This window comes from Oenanthe melanoleuca, chromosome 1A (genome assembly GCF_029582105.1).
Source record: "Oenanthe melanoleuca isolate GR-GAL-2019-014 chromosome 1A, OMel1.0, whole genome shotgun sequence".
NCBI classification, from domain to species: Eukaryota; Metazoa; Chordata; class Aves; order Passeriformes; family Muscicapidae; genus Oenanthe; species Oenanthe melanoleuca.
The window spans coordinates 4,462,520-4,487,268 of NC_079334.1; the positions used below are offsets into that span (position 1 = coordinate 4,462,520).

The following is a 24,749-nucleotide window of genomic DNA, read 5'->3' on the forward strand; positions in this document are numbered from 1 at the left end:
CTTTTAGGGTGTGTGCCTTGATTCCTGGGTTCCACCACCTTCTTTAAACATGGGGTTATAGACTTTTGGAGGAGCCTCTTACAGGGCTGATCCATCTTCACGCTGTCATGTAGATCCACAGGTGTCATAGCCCTCGGTGGTTTGCAGCAGTGCAAGCCATACAGTAAATGGGTGCTTTCCAGCATATGGACCAGAAAGGGCAAGGGCTGGAGATAAAACAGAGGTTGCTTCCTCAGTGCCCTCATGCATCTTCAATCAACACCAAAACTGGTTGTGCTCACTGCAGTACTGCCTATGTATAGACTCTTACTGGTAATAGCTCTGAAAACCTCTTGAATTTAACAGGGACCAGGATCTTTCTGCCATGTTTTGAAGAAGAAGCTATATTAGCCTGGAGGATAATCTTCACCAGCCCCTCATTTGTCTCCTCTATGGTTTATGTCCCCCTGATCTTGTTGCACCCCCTCTCACTCTGGTTGATGTCTCTCATGAGACTCCGTTCTCAGTTGATGGAAATCTGCTGCTGTAGCAAACCAAATAGGATGAGCCCTTCAGAAAAGCAGATGGGGAACAAAGCCTGGTGTTGCCTAGGGCATTTAGAGAGCAATTGGTGTATTACACAGTGAGATGTGATTTCCTTTCTTTACTTGAATAACAGGCAGGAGACATGCCTGTGTCAAAGAACTACTTGTTCTGCTGTGAACATTCATTAGAAATTGTCTTTTCATACATAAGCATCTTTCCTTGCCCCAGGGCCTGATATTTCCAGAAGGTTAGCATTTAGGAATAATTTCCTTTGCAGAAGTCAATGAGGCACTTTGATAATGATGCTGTCTTGTGTGGGTAAGTGCAAGCATGGCCCACCAGCTCCTGCTCCTGCTTCCTCCTTGCTTCATTGAAAACTGCACCAAAACAAGTGCCATAGTGTTCCTTGGCTGGGACAGTTAGATGTCAGGGTCTACACTTGCTCTTATTTCCAGTTAGGTCAGGTTTCCTGGTAGTCCCTACTCACCATGAGATGGCTCATACCTGGTGGTTGTCCAGAGGGTCATGAACTGAAGAGACATCAGGAACAAGGAGGGAGGGAATAGTTTGCCATCATGGTCCTGGTGCACCATCCTGGAGCAAAGGGTCAGTAGAAGACTTGGTGGTCCTATAAGGTAAAGGACATCAAAGGTGATGAGGTCCTGCTCACACTGAGCTGCTGATTGGGAGAGGTCCTTGGCCTGAGCTGCCTCCAGAGCCAAGGGAGACAGCAAGTTTAGATGGTCTAGAGCAGCTCCAGGGGCATGGAAATGTTGTGTTGTGGGTGATGCAGATTGTTGTCTCTGCTGCTCCCTCAAGATGGGGATGTTCCTTCAGGTGGCACAGAGGAATGAGATGTGCTATAAAAAAACTTATCAAATCAGCAGCACAATGAATTTGCAAGTACGTACAAAGGAACAAAACCCTGATTTCTTTGCAGTCCCAGCTGGTGGGAATGGAAGCAGAGATGCTCCTGTTTTGGAGAGACTTCTTTCCAGTGTATTTTCCTAATCTCAACAAGGGATTCACTTCTAGAAAGGCCAGTTTATTCTCAGTAATACCACCAGTTAGATGTACCTAAATTTACATACTGATATTGGGAACACATTGTGTTGTCTGGTCCCCTGACTCCTCTTCCCACAAGTGTGTCCTGCAGCAACTCCCTACATCCCATGCTCTCCTTCTCTTCTGTCCCACAGAGTCATGACAAGAGCCATATCCAAGGAAGGAGAACCCAATGGGGCCACCACATCTCCTGAAGAGATAGAAATGGAGGAAATGGAAGAGAGAGGCCAGTGGAGGAACAAAATGGAGTTTATGCTGTCTGTAGCTGGGGAGATCATTGGCCTGGGTAATGTGTGGAGGTTCCCATACCTCTGCTACAAGAATGGTGGTGGTGAGTTCACAGCACACATTCAGTTGTTCTAGATCTGTAGGTATGATCAAAGACATGAACATGCCTGGACCCATTTCTCCTATGCCTCGTGTGCCCTAAGGCACTCCCTTATCCTCTCCTTCAACAAGTTAGTTCCTGCCAAAACCAGGAGCAATAAAAACTCAGGGGTGAATCCAGCTCCCCAGTGGGTACTCTGTCTTAAAACCGCATTCTCAAATCTGGACTTATAAAAAAATTGAACCCTCATAGCAACTTAAGAGTCTTGGGCATCTCAAGAAGTTATTGGTCTTTGGAAAATATCAGATGCTATAACTTCCTCCTACATATTTCCCTTTTCCTACTTGTGGTGTTAAATCCATCTTTTTCAGGCCCTTGTTACAGAGGAGGAAAGACTTAGATAGTGCTAATATCTTAGCCAAGGCCTGATACCCCCTAGAAGAAACTTTTGCCTCTTCCCCTGGAGCAATTCTCACAATGATCAAACCACTGCTAGGGAAATTCATCCCAAGAAAGGTTCATTCATCTTCCCTTTTGCTTCTCTGAATGGTTCTTCTTTTCTCTTGCAGTAATAATGCTGCAATAAGATCATTACATGGTTAAAAGTAAGAAATTCTCATAACATAAAATTAAATGTAAGGGACTAATTGACTGTCACTAACTTTTCTCGGTGAATAAAAATCTAACTTTATAAAGAAAAGGAGGAATAACAAATTACAAGTCAAATACAGCAATACCTTCCCTTTTGTTCTTGTTCTCTAAAAACACCTTGAAATAACAGTCTGAGACTTGCTTTGCACCCCCCCCGAGCTTCCTTTCTCTGCAGACCATACCTCAGAGGCCTTTCTTTTCCAAGGTGCCATGAACTTTCACCAACAGCTGAGTGGTTCCACTGTAATTTTTCCCATGGCTTCCAAATTACTGTTCTCTGTGCTGTTGCTGGAGTTTATCCAAATTAAAGAGACAATAAAATACATCCTCAAAACCAAAGAAGGGCAGGGTAAGAAATAGTTAAAGAAAATGGAATTGAGTTTTTCTTGAACCTGGGAGGATTTTTAGCAGATCCTCCAGTCTCCTCCAATATTATGATGGGAGGCACCAAGAGCAAGTCAGATGGGCACAGGTTAGGAAACACTGGAGGTGCATTTGATTGAACAGCCCATTCTGCAGTGATGCTTTGAGAGAGGGGTCATGGGTTTTGCATGGAAAATTTCTCCCTGAGCTCAGATGAAATCTTTGCATATTTTGTGCTTGTTGTACCCGGTTCATCAGTCCATGCAATTTGTATGCTAATTAGGGTAAGTGAAAAGGCTACTTTTGTTCACTTTGAATATCTCTTGAATAACATTTTTCTTTTTAATTAAATTGCTCTGGAGTATCTAAGGCTGTGATTCAGAGGGTAACCAGGCTAGGCTTGGGAAAGATTAGGATGAAGAGTCCTTCCCTCACAGCTCCACACATGGTCTTTGCAGAAAGTGTGCTGCTGCTGTAGAAGGTACTTTTCTCTCTCCAGGGCTCTAGGGAACCATAAGACAGGCAATAGGACAAGGCAAAATCTTTTTTCATGACACTCAAAGATATTTTTACCATTGGAGAAGTTATTGAAATTGCAGAAAAGGCATTTACCACCTATAAATGCTGCATCCCTGTCCCACCCTTACCTCCCAAACTTGAGACTCCTGTCCTGTCACCTTTTTCCACCTTTGGATGTACTGAAATGGTTATACAGCTATGAAGACAGATGTCATAAAACCAACAGTACTAATTTTCTGTAAGCAACCAACTGCAATCTCATCTAATGCTGCACTGTCAAATGTGATCTAATTACTCAGCATCCTGAATTTATTACTGACTCATAAGGAAAGAGGGTCTGTTTCTGAGGGCTCCACTCAAGGCTTAGTCTCCTTCAGTGGAGCAGCAAATTGAGGAGGAGATCACAGCTGAAGTTTCAGCTGGTGACTGCTGTGGGACAGTTAAGAGAGATGAGACAATAGAGGTGCAAGAAAACCATTGCTGCTCAGAGACCAGAATGAGACAACCTCTGGGTCAAAATGTATCAGAGGAGAGGGTCTGGAATGTGCTGAAAGGCTCATCTGTGTGCAGGGTAGTAAAGCTGTCTTACAGATTTGGCACAGATGTCTTGCAGCAGCTGCCTCTCTCTAGTTCAGGGTCTGCAGTTCTTATTCCCTACCCCACAAACCTGGACTGACCCTGAGAATCAGCCTCCTTCCCTCTGGCCCCAGGTCTCCTGCAGCTACACACAGCTGTGTTTAGGGGAAATTTGGATGTTCTTTGTTGTCGTAACATTGTTGGCTTAAAAACAAGGGCAAGTGTTCCAAGTTGCTCATTGTCACTGGAAGGAATGTCAATGTGGATGCCTGTGCTGGCAGGGGAGGAGAGGGTCTGGGGGGACAGTGGCTGAGAAAGGCACCCTGATCTTGGTTGCAAGCAGCTGAAATGCTCTCCAGGCACTGGCAAGAGAGCTGTATGGAGTGGCAAGACTGCCACAGTTGTTTCAGCGAGAAAGGCAGTCACCTTATCTTGTTTGGAGGGGAGCAGAAGTGTGAAAATTTGCACTAAGGATGTGGAGAAAGAGAGTGAGGTGACAGAAGGAAGGCCAGCTGTGAAAATGAGATCTCAGGAGCAGTTTTGAACAGACTTGTGAGTGTATTTGATATTTTGGTTTGGCAACATAATTGAAAAGGCGCAAAAAAGTTTCAGACAGCTGAACAGAGCACTAAATAGTTTTTTCAGGGTATTAAACTTTTTTGTTATTATTTTTGTTTGTCTTTTCTTATGCTTAGCTTATGTTGGTCATTGTTTCTGGGAAAAAACCTTGCTTTTTCTCTCCTTCCTCTTCCATTTTGACAAGGGTTGACCTGAGGGCCATTTCAGGCTGATTTTTCTTCAGACATTTCTCTACATTTTAGCACAAAATAGATTTTGAAGGTAGAAGTTAAACTTCTTCATTTTGAAAATGCTGGAAAAATATTCTTTCCCTATTTCCATTCTCTTGGTGCAATCTGCTTTCCCAATTTGATATGAAATATGTCTCAAGTAAATTTATATCCTGGCAAATTTATTACTTACCAAGAAATGTCACCAGCCTCCAGGTTTGTATCCTCTAGGCAAGTGGGAGTTTTGCTGTGACTCTCATGAAAGGCAGAACAAATGTGGTTATGTGAAACAAGGGCCTGTTTTGTTCACCCCATTCCTGCTGAAAGCTGGAATGAGGTCAGGAACATAAAGCAGGGAGAACTTCTTCAGCACTATGTTTTTTTAGCTCCTTGCTGGCTACTCCTTACCTCTAGGTTTTGGCCCATGCCAAATGCAGAAGTAATGCAGTTGCACAAGACAGACCACCCTTGTATTTTTAGTGAGAAATCATGGTAGTGGAGACCTTGTTTCTTTAGCAGACCTTGCACAGTTAGTTCAAAGAAATATTTATGTTTATGCAGCTGATTGCAACTGTGGTCCCAGGTACCTGGCAAGAGGTTTTAAGCATAAGGTTTTTGAAGTGGTTTCTGAGGCAACATTTTATCCCTCTCTGCAGGAGCCTTCCTCATCCCTTACCTCATCTTCCTCTTCACCTGTGGGATCCCCCTGTTCTTCCTGGAGACAGCGCTGGGACAGTACACAAGCCAGGGAGGGGTGACTGCCTGGAGAAAGATCTGTCCCATCTTTGAAGGTCAGTCAAGTTACAGTATTTACTGGCAACCTTTTCTGACAATTAGTGACTCACATCTGGAAATATCATTATTCATTTTTTTTTCTTTCTCCTTTATTCTTCCTCCCTTCCTCTCTCTCCCAACCTTGTTATTCCTCCTGCTGCCTGCTGTGTGTGCAGAGGCATTGTTGTTGCATCCTTCTTACCACAGTGTGACCTGTGTCTTTGTTTGGGGTTAAGCCTCATGTGTTGGGAGTTGGTTGCCAGTCCCACCCTCACCTCCTCTGCTTTTCTTCATAGGAATTGGATATGCCTCCCAAATCATTGTGGGATATCTGAATATCTACTACATCATCATCCTGTCCTGGGCACTCTTCTACCTGTTCAGCTCCTTCACTTCAGTGCTACCATGGGCCAGCTGCAATAACCCCTGGAACACAGGTACACCTTCCCTTGATCAGCTTCTAGCCTCTTTCCAATTCTCAGAAATTATTTGGGTTTTGCTGAAAATATTTTTTTTTGTTTGGACAAAAAGCTCTCATGAGCCACCCTGTGATGTCATCAAAAGGTAGGCATTTTCTGGCAGGCACGAGAAGTGGATGGTAGTTTCCAAGCCAATCTAGAGCCTTCCTCATGTGGCAGGGGCTTTTTAGCTCTGGTGCAACAGTTTATCTTACAGTTCCCTTACTCTGCCCCATTCCTGTGGAGTTACTGGGGCAGTTGCTGCCAGTGCCTGACCAGTATCTGTGCACTCAGCTTTTGGGTGAGCCAGGCCAAGCCTGCACAGTAGGATCTTGCCAGTTCAGGTCTCCCAGTGAAGGAACCAGTAACACAAAATTCTAAGGACACTGTTTTCCTGGTAAAGCACATCCAAACAGCCTCCATACCATTATATTCACCAGGGGTCTCATTACTTGGTGCTCACAGTTCACTTAACTCTGCCCTGCAGAGAAGACCTAGCTTTGGCTTTACTCAAGGTGCTTGGGCTGAGCCTGGGAAGATAGAGTAGATGTGAAGTAATTCTCATGAATATCCTTGTCAGGACTTTTTTAACATGATGAACAGGTTGTTTTGCTTGGCAGCAGCTTGGTTCCCTCCCTTTTTCTCTTGCATCAGATGATTAATTTCTGCAATTAGTTAAATTTCTCTACCCTGTGGGCCTTTCACTCACAACTCTCTCTGCCCTTTCACCCCATCAGAGGTAACCAGCCTTTTAAAGAGCTGATCCAATTCCTTCAGCTCCTCCAGAATCAGTTTGTTTCTAAAGAAAGCCACATATGTTCTCTTTACAGAGAGAAGCTTCCCAGCAACAGCTGGATTTCCTTGGTTTTTCAGTAGATTGTCTTTTGCAGGCAAAATGCAAGATGAGGTGCATTGCATCTCCTCTGTTTTTAGTTATTTCACACATTGTAACAGGGTTGGGGATGGCAAAGGAGAACATGAAGGCTTCTGTGGTGTGTGCTTGTGTGGACAGGGAATGGTGCATGATGTGGAAAGAGAATGAGATCTCCTACCCTGACTACTTGTAGTTCCTATCCCTTGATAATCTATATTTTGCAGCCATCTGTTTTCAATTTGGCAGGGAATTGTTCTCTCCTTCCCCTTTTCCCTTCTTGAAGCTGCTCTGATAACTGTTGGATTGGGATTCATACCTGGGGAGAGCCAGAGTTTAATGAGATGCAAAAATTCAATGAGATGCTCTATAGCACAAGATGAAGGATCTGTGTGCTGCCAGAGTGAGGGTTAGGGTCCAGAGGGGAAGGAGCATCCCTCACAGAGGAGCCCTAGAGAAATTCTCACCTCATCAGCTTCCTTTTCTTTTGGTAGATCTCTGTGTGGACATTCTGAATAGATCCGGCCTGGACAACATGACCTTGCCTGCGAACACCACCTCCTCAATGATTGAGTTTTGGGAGTATGTGATTGCTTTCCCTCTGTTCAGGCTCCCTCTCATGCAAAGGCTCCAGCTGCAGGACTCCCTGGGTGGGGGGCTGTGTGTCTGTAGGAGCAAATGAGGTGCCACATGTCAGATCTGAACACTGGGAGCACAAGGAGCTGCCAAGGAGATGGGCACAGAGCCCAGGGTGTGAGACTGGGCACACCTCAAAGGCAGCTCACAGTGTGCTTGCCCAGGGCTGCTCATGTGCACCTTGAGGGTGTGTTCCCTTTCTGGCACTCAGGTGCCTGGGTGAGTGTAGCCACCAAAAGAGGCACCAAAAGCAGGAGAGAGCTTGCTGCAAGTAGGGCTACATGTGCTGGGTGTTGCAGGTTGGCAGGCAAGCATGAGAGGCCAGGGCAGACTCAACAGTCCTCCTCAGTGAAACACAGAGGGGGAAAACTGCATTTTATACCTTCTTTTGACCCAGTCCTGCTTGTTGTCTAAGGGAAATGATCCATCAGGCTGCTCAGGATCTTTTCTGGAGAGCAGGGATCTGAGATTGCATGCATGAGATGCCAGAGAAGAATTTAAGGAAGGTGGAGAATTTTGAGGAATTTGGAGCTAGAGGCACTAAAACACAGTCTGAGGGGTCTTGCAGCAGGCCAGACAATACCCCAGGCTGGGTCATCAGTGCAGCCTGGAGAGGTTGAAATGACTGCTGGTGCCACCCTACCACTCCACCTGCTACAGAGGAAAGTCTTATAAAGAAGAGGGATGTCAAGGACTTGGCTTCAGTAGTTGGGTTTGGGTTTTTTCCCTCATTTCTGTCTCCTAAAGTACCTTTGAAAGGATTGACTGTCCTTTGTCTGTTATTGGCACCACAGAGCACACAGAAGATGATATGTGCCCATGGTTGCAGAAAGAGTCTGCACAGTTCTGGTCCCCCTCTCCTGCCCTGCTCCTTGCACACACTATTTTGCGAGAGCTGAGATCCCTCTGAAACATTTGTTTGGGTTTTCTGTCAAAAGGGCAAGGGGACACTGAGGGAACTGGTTTTGAGCAGAATTTGCAGAGGAGTAAATGTGGGCTTGGGCTTGTGGGAGCTGCATTAGCTGCAATGCTGAGCTCTTCTGTGGCCTATCTTTATGATGGTGAATCTCCAAGGAAGGAGGCTGAGGGAAGGGCATGGGAATCATAAAGATAATTTATGCTTACATCTAGGATCTTGCATCTGTAGCGTATGGGGAGGAAGAATGGTAGCCATGGGCTGATAGTGGCTTTGGTGACCTGCTTTGCATTGAGTTGTCTCTGCTGGGGAGCTGCCAGGCTCAGGGAGCAGTGGGGAGCAGGTGTTGGTTTTGTGGAGTGTGGGTCTGATGGGCTTGGCTCCGTTGGTTTGGAGAGTGGGAGGGTTTGGGTCAGCTACAGGACATGGTGGAGCAGAGATGAGCAGAGAGGGGAGCTTTAAGCAGAGCTGGGACAATTTGCATGGCTGGGAGCCCTGGGCAGGTGTGCTGTAGACAGGCTGTTAATTCTTTGGATGGGATAACATGGGAAAGGTGTGTGTGTGGGTGAGTGGGTCTGGAGTGTTAATGCTTCTCTCCCTGTCCTGGCCACCGGCAGGAAGCGAGTCCTGGGGCTCACGGATGGTATTCACAAACTGGGCACTGTGCGCTGGGAGCTGGCTCTGTGTCTCCTGCTGGCCTGGATCATCTGCTACTTCTGCATCTGGAAAGGGGTCAAGTCCACAGGCAAAGTAGGAATGGAGCTTATCCTCCCAGTCCATCTTATATTTCTTCCCCATTCTCTTTTCCTTTTTCATGAACTAGAGGCAGGAGACACAGCACCAAAATGAAACCTAAAATCTGTTGAGGCCATACTGATATACACCAGTTGTGTTTGAGCCCTAAGAGGAAGAATAAATTAGTAGGTCCATCAGGGAGGGGAGAATGGGGAAAGAATTGGGAACTGAAGGGAGTTTTGAGTCACATTTTCATTTGCAGATACCCACAGTGGCTGATGGATTCTCCTCTAGTGCCCTTGGGAATTATCCACTCACAGTGTGTTGTCCTGCGGTGGCTTGAGGGTGTTTTGAACAAGATCCTCTGCAGTGGCAGACTTCCCATCCCTGGCAATAATTAAACACTTGAGCAAAACAGACAAGCTGCTGCCTGTAACCAGCTCAGAGAATAGATAATGAATCTCTCCTGCTTCTTTATCCTGCAAAACACTTGGGGTGGTAGAAGTGTCCTCGTTCTCTCTTTTGTGCTCTTTCTGGATCTGGAGGTTTTGGGTCAGTTGGTCATTTCCTGCATTTTGCTGATGAGGCTGCAGCCAATGCTTCCTCCTGATGTTTATCTTGTAGAGCAGATGGACTGGTTTTCCTTTGGGAGTGAATGAGTGATCGATGCTTTGGACTGGGAATTAGGGACACTGCCATGGCCTTGACATGCACAGGACCTCTTTCTTTCCTGGAGCTGCAATGGGATGGGTGGATCATTAATGATGACTGATGATTAATGATTAGTCTTGTGGGTGTCCAGGGAATTTCCCAATAGCAAAGGGAGGGAACCAATTTCTGCAACAGATTTCTTCCTTCAAATCACTGTCTCTACTCTTCAGAAGTGTTCCCTTTCATACTTGATACCTGTGTTTCAGTGTTAAATCCCATCTGCTAACTTAAAACTGCACTGGACCCCTATTGCAACAGAATGAAATAACAGCTTGCTCCCCTGACAGGATTTCTCCCAGTTTTTGCTGGTGCTGACTTTTTGTCCACCATTTCTGAAGGAAGGAGAGCCAGACTCCACCTTTATGGGGAGAGGGGAAGGATGGATGATCTGCATTTTAAACCTTAATCTCTGATGCCCCTTAATTTCAATACCACAGTGCCAAGTTCACAAGAGATTGGGTCTGAGAGGCTGTGTGATCTGTGTGGAAGAATAATTAAGTCACCTCAGGTTCTCTTTATCTCTCAGCCTTCTCCACTGAGTTTCTCCTTTGCCTGGTGCTTCCCCAGTTAACCTGCACTGGAAGAAAGCTAGAGTAGGCTGGTTTAGCTGAGTTGGTTTGGCAAAACCAGACCAGAAAGTGAGAGAAAACAGTGACTACATATAGTAAATGGAATGGTCTTCCTGAGATAATGGAAGATTTTTCCATCACAATTTTTAGGGTACAGGGCTATTGGCTATTTACCAGCCAGGTGTTATGGACATGGTGCAAAAATAAGAGAGGGGTTTTCTGTCCCCAAATATACTACAAGTCAAACAGGCCAGTTGTCTTCTTTGCAGGCAGTAATTTTGAGTATTACAGGGGCACTGTCAAAAAATACAACTCCTTTCCTCTTTTTTTTTGCTGTCAATGTACTAAGACAAGCATTAGGAAAGACACAAGAATTCTGACTAGGTGCATAATTTTGTTCAACAGCTCCAGCTTAAACAGGAGGTTGTGTTTGCCTGAGAGGCTGCTCTAATCACATAACCCTGCCAGATCCTTATGTTTCTGCTTCTGTGATTTAAGGAATCCAAATTTAAAGAAACCATAGTGACCTCAGGACAATAATTTTAAATAACTCCATAAAGACTCATTTTCTTTTAAAAGCATTTTTCTTTTATTGATTTTGCCCTGTGTTTCTCTTCCTTGTGCATTCAGCTGTTGTGCATAAATATTCCTCAAAAGTGATTTCTGAAGGTAGATTTTAATAGTTGTGCCCAAAGGAGTGCCATTATCATTCGATCAGGGAATAGCAAAAGTACCATGTACTGTGACATATTTGACCAATTATCACTAAGCACAAAAAAATGCCATTTTAGGCCCATCACTATGAATCCATGGAGTAAACAAGCCTCCACATTACTTAGATGAATTTTAGTAATGAATAAATTTTAGGAAGTTTCAACTTGCTCACAAATATTCTGCAAATAGAAAAGAAGAATATGTTATATTAGAGAAATGATTTAGAGAGATTAATCCTACTGTAATACTTATTTATATCACACATAAAAAGAAGTAAAAATATGTATTACAAAAATAATGGTCTACATTTTCTTTAAAGGCTTTGAGTTGCCCCCATTTTTTACCTGTGAGCTCAGAGGCATTGAAGGGATGAAAGTGACGCAGGAACACTTCTGGAAACGAGACCCCTCATGGGATCTCAAATTGGACATCAAAAGTTGGTATTTCATTTAGAAAGCTCTTGCTGTGCATAGGGCCATTTTAATAACTCATTAAAACTCAGTGACAGGAAGAGATCTGGATTTCTTCTGCAGCTCTAGAAAGATGAAGGGAACAGCTGGAGAGCAGGGAAATTACACTGACTGGAAAGAGAAAACAAAGCAGAGTCTTGGATAAAGAACAAAATGCAGATTAACTAAATCACCAGTGAGATGTAACCTTGATTAATTTCTTTCCCACCCCTCTTCTATGTTAGCAGCAGCAGCTACAGCCAACAGCAGAGTGAGGGAGCTTTTCTGGGGTGGGGGCCTGCAGGTAAGATGAGGTGAAGTGATGGCTGCCCCCTTCCCTGCTGACCCTCTCTCCTCTTGTTTCCCTGCCCCTGCAGGTTGTTTACTTCACTGCCACCTTCCCATATGTGATGCTCCTCATCCTCCTGGTTCGAGGGGTGATGCTGCCAGGGGCTGCTGAGGGGATCATCTTTTACCTGAAGCCAGACATCTCCAGGCTGGCAGATCCACAGGTGAGGGGTGGTGTCAGGGAAATGCTGTCCCCAAGCATGTTCTCAATGCTCTGGCCTTTGGAGCTGAACATCTAGCTGTTCAGCTGAACATCTAGCTATGAAAGGAGGTCAGGGAACTAGGATCCTTAAAACTTCTGAGAGGGGTCTAGTCCCCCTACACAGCACATCCTTTTTGCTTGTTGTCTGCAGCATGTGGGTATATTCCACTCATGGGCTCAGCAAAACCAGAAGAGTATATAAAATATTTGCCATGTAACAGATTGTTTTTCTGGCTGTTAAACACAGATTATTAAGGGAGGGGTTATATAATCTATCACTTTTAGTTTTTTTCTGGCCTAGCTAACACTTTGGCTCCATCAGGGCCCTCCCAGGGCATGTGGGGTCCCTGTGCTTGCAGAGACCAAAGGCATGCACATAATGTGGGCTGTGACCAGCTGGGTTCCCTTCACTTGTCCTGGGGCTGTCCCAGCTGCCTAGGGCAGGGGCTGCCCATAGGGTCAATCCCTGCTACCAGTCATTGGAGCTCATGGAAACCCTCAGTGAGATCCTGCTCCTGGAGGGCTTTGGTTCACATGGGATGTGTGTCCGTGCCTGAAGAGCTCATGTGTACATGCCTTTGTGTGAGAAATCATTGTGAACTTGGGCAGCAGTGCCTGGGCTGGGATTCTCTGAAGGCTACTAAATTCCAGCTGCCTAGATGTTTGCACCTAGGGGCTGCTTAGAGGAAAAAGAGAATGAGTGGGGAACCTGGAGACCATCAGAAAGGTGGGCTGTTTTCCTGCCTGCCTAAAACTCCCAGCTCAGGGCTTTCCCTGGGACTGTGTGAGAGCAGAGCTGCAGCTTAGCCCACAGTTCAGCTCTCCATGGAGGAGTGGGCTGGAGCAGTGGTGAGGAACCCCACTCAGCTTTCCCTATGGAATGCCAGAGCAAGGGAGAACCTGGGTGCCTGACATCCCACTGGCCTGCAATCTCTCATCTCAGCAATTTTCTGCCCTTCACTGTGCACTGTGGCCTGAGAGAGCTGGGAAACTAGATCTGGGAGCAGGGAAAGGAGTACACAGATTGTTGATCACACTCTCATTTGAGGTGACTCACCAGTGGCTCTGCAAGGAGATTAATCATCTGGGACATATAGGGACCATAGACATCTGTAGTGAAAGCTTCAGATGGAGCCATGCTATCAGGGATGCCATCTCTACCCTGAATGCAAAGGTGTGGAGTGGAGAAATGGTGTCACCTTGAGGGATGTGAAAATATGATCTTCTCTAGAGCCTTTTCCTAAAGGGTTTCCAGTTCTATAGCTCAGTTTTCCCTCATAGTATCCAAGATTCTCCATTCACTGTAGATCCCCTTTCTGTCTCACAGGGTTTGTTCTCTATGACTGAAGGAGTTATTGTTGACAGGGCACAGCCATTTGTTTATTTTATTGCCAGGTCTGGAGACCACTGACCTTCTCTGTTCCAGGTCTGGATGGATGCAGGCACTCAAATCCTCTTCTCTTATGCCATCTGTGAGGGGTGCCTGACAGCTCTGGGCAGCTACAACAAATACACCAACAACTGTTACAGGTAGGAAGAGCCTGGACTTCTCACCTCCTTCTGGAAATTTTCTTAGCTATCACAGAGCTGCATCAGAGGTAGGCTCTGTCCCTGGGGGAGGCCTTGGGTCGTGCTGCTGTGACTAATGAGCTGCTCAGAGTGTAGAAGCTGCAGAGGACTCAGCACAGGGATGGAGAATAGCTAAGGGAAGAGAGGAGTCCAGAAAATGGCTTTAATAGTGCTCTCCTGCACGAGTCAGTGTGGAAATGAGAGACTGGAGGAGGGGGAGGAATGAAAATGGAGGGTGTCTTAAGCCACTGTGTAGACAGCACAGTCTATTTTGACAGAGTGAGTGGGCAGGGGTTACATGGCCAGCTCTGCCATCACTTGCTAGGCAGGGAAGGTGGTACAAAGATGATGGCTGGGCCCCCTGTCTCCAGTGCTTTACTACCATCAGAGTAATGTACTGCCAGTGGCCTTCTGATCCTATAAAGGAGATTAATCAAGTCTGTCTGCCCTTCTCCTCGCCCTTGGATTGCAGATTTATTTTATCCATGGCCTGACATGGAGCTCAGTGGAGCCATCATGACCATTTTTGACACCCTCTACAGAACCCTGAGAAGCAGGGACTTTGCTATTCTTTCACATATTGCTCCAGTACAGATGGTAAAATGGAATTGTGCTTGGGAGACATCAATCATTACTCCTTCTGTTCTCCTGTAGGTGCTGCCATGGCTGCTGGTTGAGCAGTTAATACTCTCTCCTGGCTCTCCCAAAATATTTCAGTCACCAATGAAATGGTGTGCTGACACCTTCCTCTAATTTCATAGGTGCCTTGTTCTGGCAGCTTAGCTCTGGGTGTACCAGATGTATCCACAGTGCCTGTCCCATAGCAGCTGATGCTGTGGGTCAACTCTGGCATCTGCCCAGGCAGGATCCAGGGGTGGGTGGGGGCTTTCAGTCCAGCCAGCTCAGAGTGGTGCCCAATTTTCACAAGGACCAAGTGCACAGAAATTTCAGGACAAGTAGCATAGCATATCCCAGCCTCCATCTGAGCATAGCTAATAAAGACAGGGTAGACACTGCCCTTGTCACTGAGGATTTTTATTATCCTATTACCCTTGTTTTACTAGACCTGCTGAACATGTATGTCTTCTTGCTTTCAGATACTCCTCTTTCTTCACTATGTTTCCTTTTGTAATCTCTTTCCTCTTCTTATTTAGTCTGTTGTTTTTCCTATTCTCTGGACTCTTGTCATTTTTTAAATTGCAATGTGCTGTGTGGTTGTGCCCCATTCCCCTGCTGTGCCATGTGTAGTCCTGTAACTCTTGAACTCTTGCTCTGCTCTGAACTTTTTTCTTCTGAGGGGTTAAAGAAAAACATTGCTGCTTCTTGGTAGTGCTGTCTAGCTAGGGAAGCTGAGCACAAACATGATTCTAAGAGGATCCATTCTTCAGCAGGAAACCCCCATTTCTCTCTGGTCTCCTTCATGCAGGGACTGCATCATTCTCTGCTCCCTGAACAGTGCCACCAGCTTTGTTGCTGGCTTTGCCATTTTCTCTGTGCTGGGCTTCATGGCTCGAGAGCAGGGCGTACCTATTTCAGAAGTGGCCGAATCAGGTATGTTTTTCTGGGAGACTTCAGAGCCAAGGGAAAGCAAACAGCCTGAAGGGGAGGGCACTCTCCTGAGGTGAAACCCAGTATGTTCTCTACATCCTCTATTACTGTGGGTGTCTGCAGGACCAGTACTCCTCAACACATCTTTCAGCTGAGGGTGGGCAAGGAGCTGTGGCAATAGGAGCTTTGAAGAAGTACGTGAACTTACTCTGTGCTGCAGGTGGTGGTGTGAGGGATACATGTGACCATCTTGTGGTCTTTTGTCAGGTCCTGGCCTGGCTTTCATAGCATATCCAACAGCAGTAACAATGATGCCTGTGTCTCAGCTCTGGTCCTGCCTCTTCTTCCTCATGCTGATCTTCTTGGGACTGGACAGCCAGGTACAACAAACCCGCCTCCTCAACTAACATGCATGTGCCTGTCCCCACCCTGAGCATTCCCCACAGTCATTGGAAAGGATAAGGTGGGTCTGTGCTTTGCTGGTACCTTAAATAGGTTCTTTACATTGTATGCAGCACTTCCACACTGTGGGAGTTCAGAGCTGGGGCCAATGCAGGCCAGTGGTTACGTGGGCTGGCATCTCTGCTGGCATCTTCTTGCTGTGTGTATGTGAGGATCACCCAGCTACATCCCCCCAAAATTGTGCAGCCTGCAGAGTGAGGCCCAGCACAGAGCAGGACAGTCTGGGATGGGGAATTGGGCTGTTTTCTCCCAGCTGCATCCCACCAGAACAATCCCCATGTCTTCCTGTCACAGGTGTGCCCATGTTTTACATCCCATGTCCCTGTTATGCCAGGAACAAACTCTGTGGAGTGCTGTGTGCAACTCTCCTGCTGGCATGAGGGGAGCAGAGGGTGTCCTGCATGTCCACTGGGCAGGCATTTTTCTCAAACTCTGCTCTGTTACATCTCAGCCCTCATGCCTGGATAATCAGACCTTTTCCCTCTGTTTCTGCTGGCCTTTGGTGGAAACAGGACAGATGAAAAGAAAAAATAAGGATTTGGGTGGTGGGAGCACAAAAAGGACAGTGAGAGGAAGTGCGTGCTTAGGAAAGGAGAGAGGCTGATTTCTCTGACTTGTTTTCTTCTGCAGTTTGTCTGTGTGGAAAGCATGGTGACAGCTATTATTGACATGTTCCCAGGAGTGTTTCGGAAGAAGGGCCGTCGGGAGCTGCTGATCCTGGCCATTGCAGTCATAGGCTACCTGCTGGGCTTACTGCTGGTCACTGAGGTGAGCAAGGAGTAGCTGGGCTGTACAGCTGAGCACCAAACCCCCTGCTACACAGCTCTGGGGGTCTGGGCAGAGACAGCAAGCTTGTCTTCAATGCTGTTAATTGTCTCTCATTTCTGATGCATTAGCTGTCTCTCACAGCCAGTGCTGCTTTGACCCTGTGTGAGACTGGTCCACTCACTGCATCACTGAGCCTTCCAGAGATCCTGGTCCCACAGCCCAGAGAGGCTGCCTGACACATGGCTTTGTGCAAATATCAGACCTGAGAGATAAAACAAAACGAGCAGTTTGGAAACAAGCTCTTCTAAGGAAAATGATCATTTGCTGGCTGCTTTCCACACAGAGCAGAGCAGCAGGAGAGGAGCCTGGGGGTAATGGCTGTGCCATAACCCTGCTGGAGCCCACGGGAAGCCTGTGATCCTGGGACCAGAAGCAGCAGAGCTGTGCTGGTGTGTGCTGTTGTGATGTCATGCACACAGTGTTTGCACTGCTCTGCAGCTAAAAGCTGCAACTCTTACTGCATGGTGCTGTGCTCTGTGTGTACCACAAGCTTGGGTGAGAGCCTTGGCACTCCTGTGATGCCTCCATGAGCTCTGTAGTGACAGCTAATTCCTGTTAAACCCCTGAGGCACAGATGAATGATCCTCCAGCAGGATCCTGATTAAGGATCTGCTGAAGGCAACACCTGCTGATCAGTTTGAGTGACACTGTGTCTAGAGACCTTCAGCATTATTTGAAAGCATCTTCTTGACCTGTAGAGGCTTTCCTTGGAGAAATTACATGAAAATCATCCATGGGCCTGTTCAGGTAGCTGATGGCAACTCTGCAGGGCTCAGCTCCAAGTCAGAGGCAGCAGGAAAGCCACATACCTCTGCCATTGCAGAACCTGGAACCTGGGCAGTATGTAAGGTTGCATAAAGGTAAAACAAGTTTCTGAATATCCTTGCTCAAGATCACAATTTTTGGGTGAGAAGTTCTGCACTGCTACATGGTATTTCAGAAATTATTCTGGGAACTTCCTAACAGTTTTAAAACAACCAATCAAACCAGTTCCTGCTCTTATTCACATAGAAGCCAGTCTAGCCCAGCAGTATCATGAAATGGGCATGAAAACCTCTCCTGCCACCAGGCTTGACTGTGGTTTTGGAACAGAGTGAGGGCAGCTCCAGAATGTTCTTCTCCCACCTGCTCTAGGTTCAGTGTTTCTGCTGCTGTTCTTCTGTTTGCCCCACTCATTTTTCCCTGACAAGGAACAGTTTTGCCAAGGCTCTGTTTTTTCTACCTCTTCAACAGGGTGGCATGTACATCTTCCAGCTCTTTGACTACTATGCTGCCAGTGGCACATGCCTGCTGTTCCTGGCTATTTTTGAAGTCATCTGTATAGGATGGGTGTATGGTAAGTGGAGGACAAAAATCTGTCTTATTCTTCCTCAAGGCAAGAATGTGAGGTTGAGAAGTGAGAGTGGAGAGAAAAGATCCTCGGGGGTCAAAGAAGTGCTGCAATTATGTTCTTTCTTGTCTAGTTTTCACTGTGTTTCCTTGCAACATTCCTTAATTGCTCCACATTTAGACTAGGAATGTTTTTTCCTTCTCTGTAGGTGCCTCATATTGAATTACCTTGCTGTTCTTTCCATCTGCCCTTTGAATTAGAAAATCAGATATAGAGGAGTGACTGCTATTCTTTGGTGTTGTCCCTATCTGCTTACATTGTGCATTTAGTTTAGTCCTGCCAGTTAATTTAACACAAAATTCTGGGATGCAAACTTGCTATGTGTTACTTGTGAGATGATTCCTGCTTCCTATTTGCTCAGGTTCTGATGGCACCCAGAAAAGAAATAGGAGGGACTGCTTTGGCTCTCAGTGAAGTCTGTAACTAAACTACTCAGGAGCAGGATAAAACTGAGTTTCATGACCTATCAGGAGGAAACCAACTTCATGTTAGTCTGTAAGAAGAGTCTCCTCTGATATCCTATGGGAGATCTCTTCCTGACCACAAATGCTTTGGTTCTTCTCCTTGAAGCTTGTGTCAAGGCTGGTGGTGTTTGGGCAAAGTGTCTTGTGTGTGATGCAGAGCAGCTGCTCCCTCTCTTTGCTTCATGGAGCTACATGAGCCTCATACCTGTAAGGATTGTGCATAGGTGTAATAGATGCCAGCTTAGACCAGACCTCAACGTCCCACAGTCAGCACAATGAAACCCTCCAAATGCTTTATGTACAGCAGGAGCCAATTGCTACTTTGGGTAAACTCCACTCTTAGTGGAAGGGTCACCAATCCAGCTGCTTGGTCTTGGGCTCCAGAGAATGCAAGAGAAGTAGATCTGTAAGAGAGATTTATTTTGGAAAGATGTCCTCCAAGGGAAGCTCATCTGACATCTTTCAGTAACAGGCCCTGGCCAGATTTTAATTTTTCACCTTCTGCCTAGTCCTTTTGGGATTTAAAGGGACATGGAGATCCCCATCCATCTGTGACAGGATGGGGATCACCATTCTGGGTTGATTCATTAAATTGTGCTTTGATGTTTAATGCCATTTTTACAGTCAAACAGGCAACATGCCTTTTCTGATGACCCATGGAGAGAAGCAATGGCAGGCAATGAGTAACAGGAGAGGTGATGCTGCCCCAGCAGACTCAAAGGGAGATGAAGTAGTTGGGGACAGAGAAATTGCCCTTTTCCTCACCACCATGGGTTCATTTGTGCCACTCCACACAATGTGGTTTTACCCTCTTGATATTCTGCTTTGCATCCATTAGGATGATTCTGGTCTAAAATGTAGTCAGAGGGCCAAGGTGAGGTGTTATAGTGGGGGAAAAAAAGTGACTGGTGGTGATTAAAGGGGTTTTTTTCCTCAGCCTTGGAATTGGCAGGGCTGAGTCTCTTGCTTACACTGTGAAAAATTACAACATTTCTGCTAACACAAATATGTGTTCTGAGTTTCCCCTCTCCCAGCACATACGCCAACCACCCACCACTTGGCAGCTTCCCCCTGCTGCCAGGCTCCCAGCTGCTCTCCCAAAGACCTGAGGATTTCCTCCCTGCTGCTCCCTGCCTCTGGAAGGATGGCACAGCATTGGAGTTACATAATGATGTTCCCTAGAGGAGAGTGCTGGAGGCATTCTGGTGTCCATAAACTCCCTTCCACTCTGGGACAGACAGCCCTTCTATAAGCAGGCATGGGGTTTGATACAGTTGAATGCAAATAAATGTAACTTGAGAGAAAAGACAGAGATTTTTTAATGGATTCCAAGCTAGCAGAACTGTGAAACTCACTGAGTTTTTTTTTTTTATATGGTAAAAGTAAAATTAAATCTTTGTCCCTTTTAATTTGGGTTTCATTTGCTGTTTTTATAAGCTGTGTAAAATGAGAAGGGCTCCATAAGGACAAGAGATAAGGATGTAAGCAAATCTCTAGTTAGGTTCATGTGAAGTTTATTCCTGTGAATTTGCATGGCTAAATGATTTGTCAGAGGGAAATGAAACCACTTTGAAGGTATATGGGATTGATCAGCACAAGGGAAGTGGTACCAGCATTCATGGTTAACTCTCTAGTGGCTGCATCCCATTCTTCCTTGCCTTGGAATAGTCAAAATAAAAGCAATCATCTTTGTTCACTCTAACAAAAATCTCTTTGGGGAAGTTTTATGGTTTTCTCTGCAGGAGCTTTATCTAATCCTTCTGATGTGCTGGGAAGGAAGGGCACATTGCTCCAGTATGTGTCCTCCAGCTTCTAATTTGCTCAAAAAGCCAGTGTTGAGTGGTTGAACTGATGACTTCTTAAGCTTGATTACTTTTTCATCTGCCTGTGAAATGTAGAATATGTAAAATGTCCTGTTCATGTACTCTGTGAGGATGTTCATGTCAGTCCCCCTTATGTATCATCACATCACCCACTGACTGCCACAGTGGCCGTGGAAATTTAGGACCTGGTGGTCATCCTACAGAGAAAAGGGACAAGGACAAATGGAGGCACATAATAATTAACAACATAAGTTGTGGGTTTTTTTCCTTGTTGGAGGATGGATGTGTGTATGTTCTTTTTGTTTTGCATCTTTGTATTTCTTTAATTAATATGTCTCTTTTACTAGATACTAGATCCAAATTGGCAGGGAAACTTTATCTGCCATGAAGTTATATTATGAAGTAATTTATCTGTCATATATCTTACCTGACAGTGTCTTTCTGTGGAATGGCTGTGCTCATATTTTAAACTGCAGTTCACATGATCTATATGTCTCTTTTTCACCATGGGGAAGATTTTGGCTTTTTGGCAAAATTAGTTTTATATACCATCTCCTTTCATCCCCAGTATATTTTCAGAAGTGCTATCTGAGTCCTCATGATATTTACAGCTTGGAAGTTCTCTGGTGTGGGCTGGGCTCCCACACAAGGCTGCATGTCCCTAGATATTCCACAGCTGTTTGTCTTTGCTTGAGGCTACTTGTTAACTTGCCAACTCAACACCAAGAGGTGTTCAAAGAACTATCCTCCCCCTTACCCCCAAATACTTCAAAAAGCTGGGTTTAAAAAAGATTTTCTTGCAAGCATTAGTCATGAGATATAGAAAATAATGGAAAGAATTACAAAAAAGGCCCAAAACCATACATAATGTACTTTTGTAGAATTACTATATTTCAGGGAAACATATTATGAAAATTTAATTCTGAGATATAAAAATCACAAACCCAAATAAAACTCATCAAACCTCAAGCTCTCACATGTGTGACCAGTTCTCTAGGTACATATTTTGCCTACTCCAGATTTATGGTGTTGAGATATAAAGAAGCAAAATCTTATCACATTTGCAGCTGGGAACTGTGGCCTGACCATGAGTTCACAGATGGATGAACATCCCCAAAAGCAGAATCCTTCTTTATCAGCTAAGCACCGAGAGAAAGCTTTAATAAGACAAATATGGTATTATTTCATCCCAGAGGTTCTTAAATGGTAACCCTTTTTTTGGATAGACTAGCTCAGTTTTTTTGTCTAATATTGTTGTCTTATTTTGCCTGAGGCAGTCTGGTAAATCTGGTTAGTTTTGGTTAGAAAGGTCCTAGGGTACCTTATAAATGACTTTCTGATTTTTCTTCATTTTACATCTCTTTCTGGCCAACATTAGTCTCCTGATACTTGAAGATATCCCAGAGTTTATTGCAAGGTCTGCTGAAATCCATCTGCATTTTGTTGTCTCCATTATGTCATTGCATAAGTTTGCTCTTTGTGCTTTGGGTTGGGAAGAGTCAATGGTTGGAGTCTGGCAGGACTTTCAGGTGCTTTTCTGAAGTATATCCCATTCCAGGGCACCATGAGATTCAGTTGGGTCCCCCACACTGTGAACAAAACAGTTCAGTAAGTGAAACTAATGAGAAGAGAAGGAGGAGATCAGACCCCACTAGACAGCTCTCACTGGAGAGTACAGCAACACTTGCAGATGGAAGGTTTGGCTTTCAGAAGAGTTTCATTGCCAGGTTTTCTGAGTTTATGTCAATAATAAAATATTCTGTGGAAGACGAGCTCTTGAGATGACGGGATCCTGCCCAACTCAGTGGTGATTCTTGACACGACTTCTCTGGTATACCAGCATGTTTATTTACAAAGAGAAGCTTTTGTTAGGTGTTCCCCCTCTGGACTCACACAATCCCATATGCTTAACCTGCAAGAGCTTTCCCTTGCTGCTGTGTAAACCAGGCGCCTCTCTTCATCTTTCAGGGATGAAATTAAACCCTCCATCTCTATTTAGCCACAGATGGGCCTTTTCAATGCCAGAAAACCCTATTAAACCCTTCTCTATTATTAGGATAGCCATATTTTCACCACAAGTAAACACCAAGGATAAAGAAAGTTTGGGATCTGATGTGACTAGTCCTTGAAGGAAACAAAACCAATCTGATCTCTGACTTTGTCTCTGTGCTGGTTGGTGGCCAAGGTGCCAACCGCTTCTATGACAACATTGAGGACATGATTGGCTTCCGGCCGTGGCCCTTGATCAAGATCTGCTGGCTGGTGTTCACCCCAGGTCTGTGCTTGGTAAGTGCAATTATACCATCATGACATGTCACTCTGGGTCCCCAAATTCTTGGTAGAAAAGGCTAATTTATCTCCAAGGTGCTGCTGTAAATTTTTCACACTTCTATGGAGAAGCAGAAGCTTGTCCGTAGCTGAGGTAGCTGTTTATTTCCTTTGTAAAGCCTTGTTTTGCCTGGAAAATTAATTGAGCCTGAAAAGCCAACTGTTTATTGTGAAGGCAAAAGGAAGTGTGTCCTCAAAGCCTGGAGATGCTTGGTCAAATTGCTTATGAATAGAAGACCAGTGAAAATGACCCTGTTCTGAAATACTTGCTTCAGTCTCTGTTGCTGGGACTTCCCATGGTTCAGAAATATCTATCTATAGCCATTTGCTTTCTATGTTATTAAATCTCTTCCAAAACTTCTGTAACTGTGTTTAAATAAAATGTACCCAAATTCAGGCAAGTTCTTGCCTGTTTTGAATTTATGTCCAGTCTTGCTCCACTGACTTTTACATTCTTTCTCAGCCAAATTCTGTTTTTGTATCTGATGTTGAGAGTTGTTTTCTTTGACCTCAGTGGGAACACAGATGATATCTATAGCTACAGCTTACAAAAGATTCCTAGTCCTTTGTCCCCAGGCTTCAGTAGGACTCAAAGATCTGGGAAATTTTCAAACCAGCCCAAATTGTCTGAAAGCTTTGTAGCTAGAGAGCCCCAGGAGGACAAAATCTGTGCCTGTGTGGTTCTTCTGGAGTGTTTCTGCCAGGCAAAACAACAATTCTTGTCCTTGATATGAATAAATTGCTGTCTCAATGTTGCTGGACCCTCAAAGCTGCTGCCAACTTTGCTTATGTTGAACTCTTCAGAAGCCTGAAGGCTTTGCACTGCAGAGATGCCTGGCCTGGCTCTGAGAACTCCTTGTGCATCCAGCACCAGGCTCTGCTCACTGCAGCCAGCAAGGTCCCTGCTGGCTCATTCAGGACAGAACTCTGGCACCTTGCAGAGCAGCCAGTCCTTGCAGGGTGGCCAGGCTGCCAGGCTGGGCTGCCCCTTGGCTCTCCTTATGTTTGTGTTTTGTGCTCCCCAGGGTGTCTTCCTGTTTTCCCTGATCAAGTACACACCCCTGAAATACAACAATTCCTATGAGTACCCACCCTGGGGCTACATGCTGGGCTGGCTGATGGCACTCTCCTCCATGGTCTGTATTCCTCTCTATGCCATCTTCATCCTCCTGAAAACCAAAGGACCCCTGAAACAGGTACTGGGATTGTGGTCACTGTGGGTGTGTTGCTGTTGATACCCCAGATGGTTCAGGATGGGCCCCAGGGAGGATGTACATGGATCCTCTGATCCATGGATGTACATTTCGCTTCTGAGAAGGCAAGGGCTGGTGAGAGTCACCCTTTCCCAGAATGTGCTGTAGCTCTTGTGGGCAATCTGGAGAGCTTGGAGAGTCTCAGCACAGCTCCTAGGCTGATCATCTAATGTGCAGTCTTTTGTGCAGTGTTGCACCATCATGCTCAATGCAATATATATATATATATAGAGCATAGATATGCTATAGATACCAAAATTGTAGTGAATTAATTTCCTGACACAGATGTTTCCAGGAACACTCTTTGAATATTGCAAACCATTCAGTGAAAATACGTTTGTAATTTATAATTATGATCAGTCACTGCTACAAACTGATTCCTCTTGTTACACTTGACTGACCAAGAAACACAAATGTTGTTTCCTAATGTCCCTGATGGAGTGAGCTCAAGCTCCAAAGACTAAAAACTCACAATGAAGTACCCACAAAGCAGCTGCAGACTGAGGTCAATTTTGGAAATCATGGGGCAAATAGTTTTGAGTAAATGAACAAAATCTGTGATTCTGGCAGACACTTCACAAGGAGTGGGAGCACTAAAATTTATCCAGGAAGCCATGGATGAATTGCCTGATCTGCTTGTGATGCACTCTGCATGGGAGTGAGCATGCACTGTCTTGAACAGTTTGTGATGGAAAAAATTAGTAACTGTGAAAGTCAGGTTTCAGCTGGGAAATGATAGGCTGTCCCATGGAGCTGGCAGGTAGCAAGACATCAGCTGCAGGATGGAAGAGGGGAGGAAATCAGGAGCTCAAGAAGTCATGTGGCACCAGAGAGGCTTAAAAAATGGGATTTAAAAGACTGGAAATTCACTGCAGAGTCCCTGTGA

General features: G+C 45.3%; 1 protein-coding gene across 3 annotated transcripts in view; it reads left to right on the top strand.

Annotated features, from left to right (window-relative positions):
• The window catches only part of SLC6A12 (solute carrier family 6 member 12), a 34,672-nt gene that overhangs the window by 5,912 nt on the left and 4,011 nt on the right, over positions 1 to 24,749 (top strand). Inside the window, exons 2-14 of one of the 3 annotated variants that reach the window (XM_056514585.1) lie at positions 1,725 to 1,921; positions 5,472 to 5,606; positions 5,886 to 6,026; positions 7,413 to 7,500; positions 9,088 to 9,220; positions 12,026 to 12,160; positions 13,625 to 13,728; positions 15,194 to 15,318; positions 15,583 to 15,695; positions 16,408 to 16,545; positions 17,839 to 17,941; positions 22,468 to 22,568; positions 23,636 to 23,806. In XM_056514585.1, coding sequence (XP_056370560.1) covers positions 1,729 to 1,921; positions 5,472 to 5,606; positions 5,886 to 6,026; positions 7,413 to 7,500; positions 9,088 to 9,220; positions 12,026 to 12,160; positions 13,625 to 13,728; positions 15,194 to 15,318; positions 15,583 to 15,695; positions 16,408 to 16,545; positions 17,839 to 17,941; positions 22,468 to 22,568; positions 23,636 to 23,806 — 1,680 coding nt within the window. In that variant the 5' untranslated portion in view covers positions 1,725 to 1,728. The remainder of the gene's footprint in view (positions 1 to 1,724; positions 1,922 to 5,471; positions 5,607 to 5,885; positions 6,027 to 7,412; positions 7,501 to 9,087; positions 9,221 to 12,025; positions 12,161 to 13,624; positions 13,729 to 15,193; positions 15,319 to 15,582; positions 15,696 to 16,407; positions 16,546 to 17,838; positions 17,942 to 22,467; positions 22,569 to 23,635; positions 23,807 to 24,749) is intronic. The other 2 variants (XM_056514577.1, XM_056514590.1) reach the window with 2 other exon arrangements.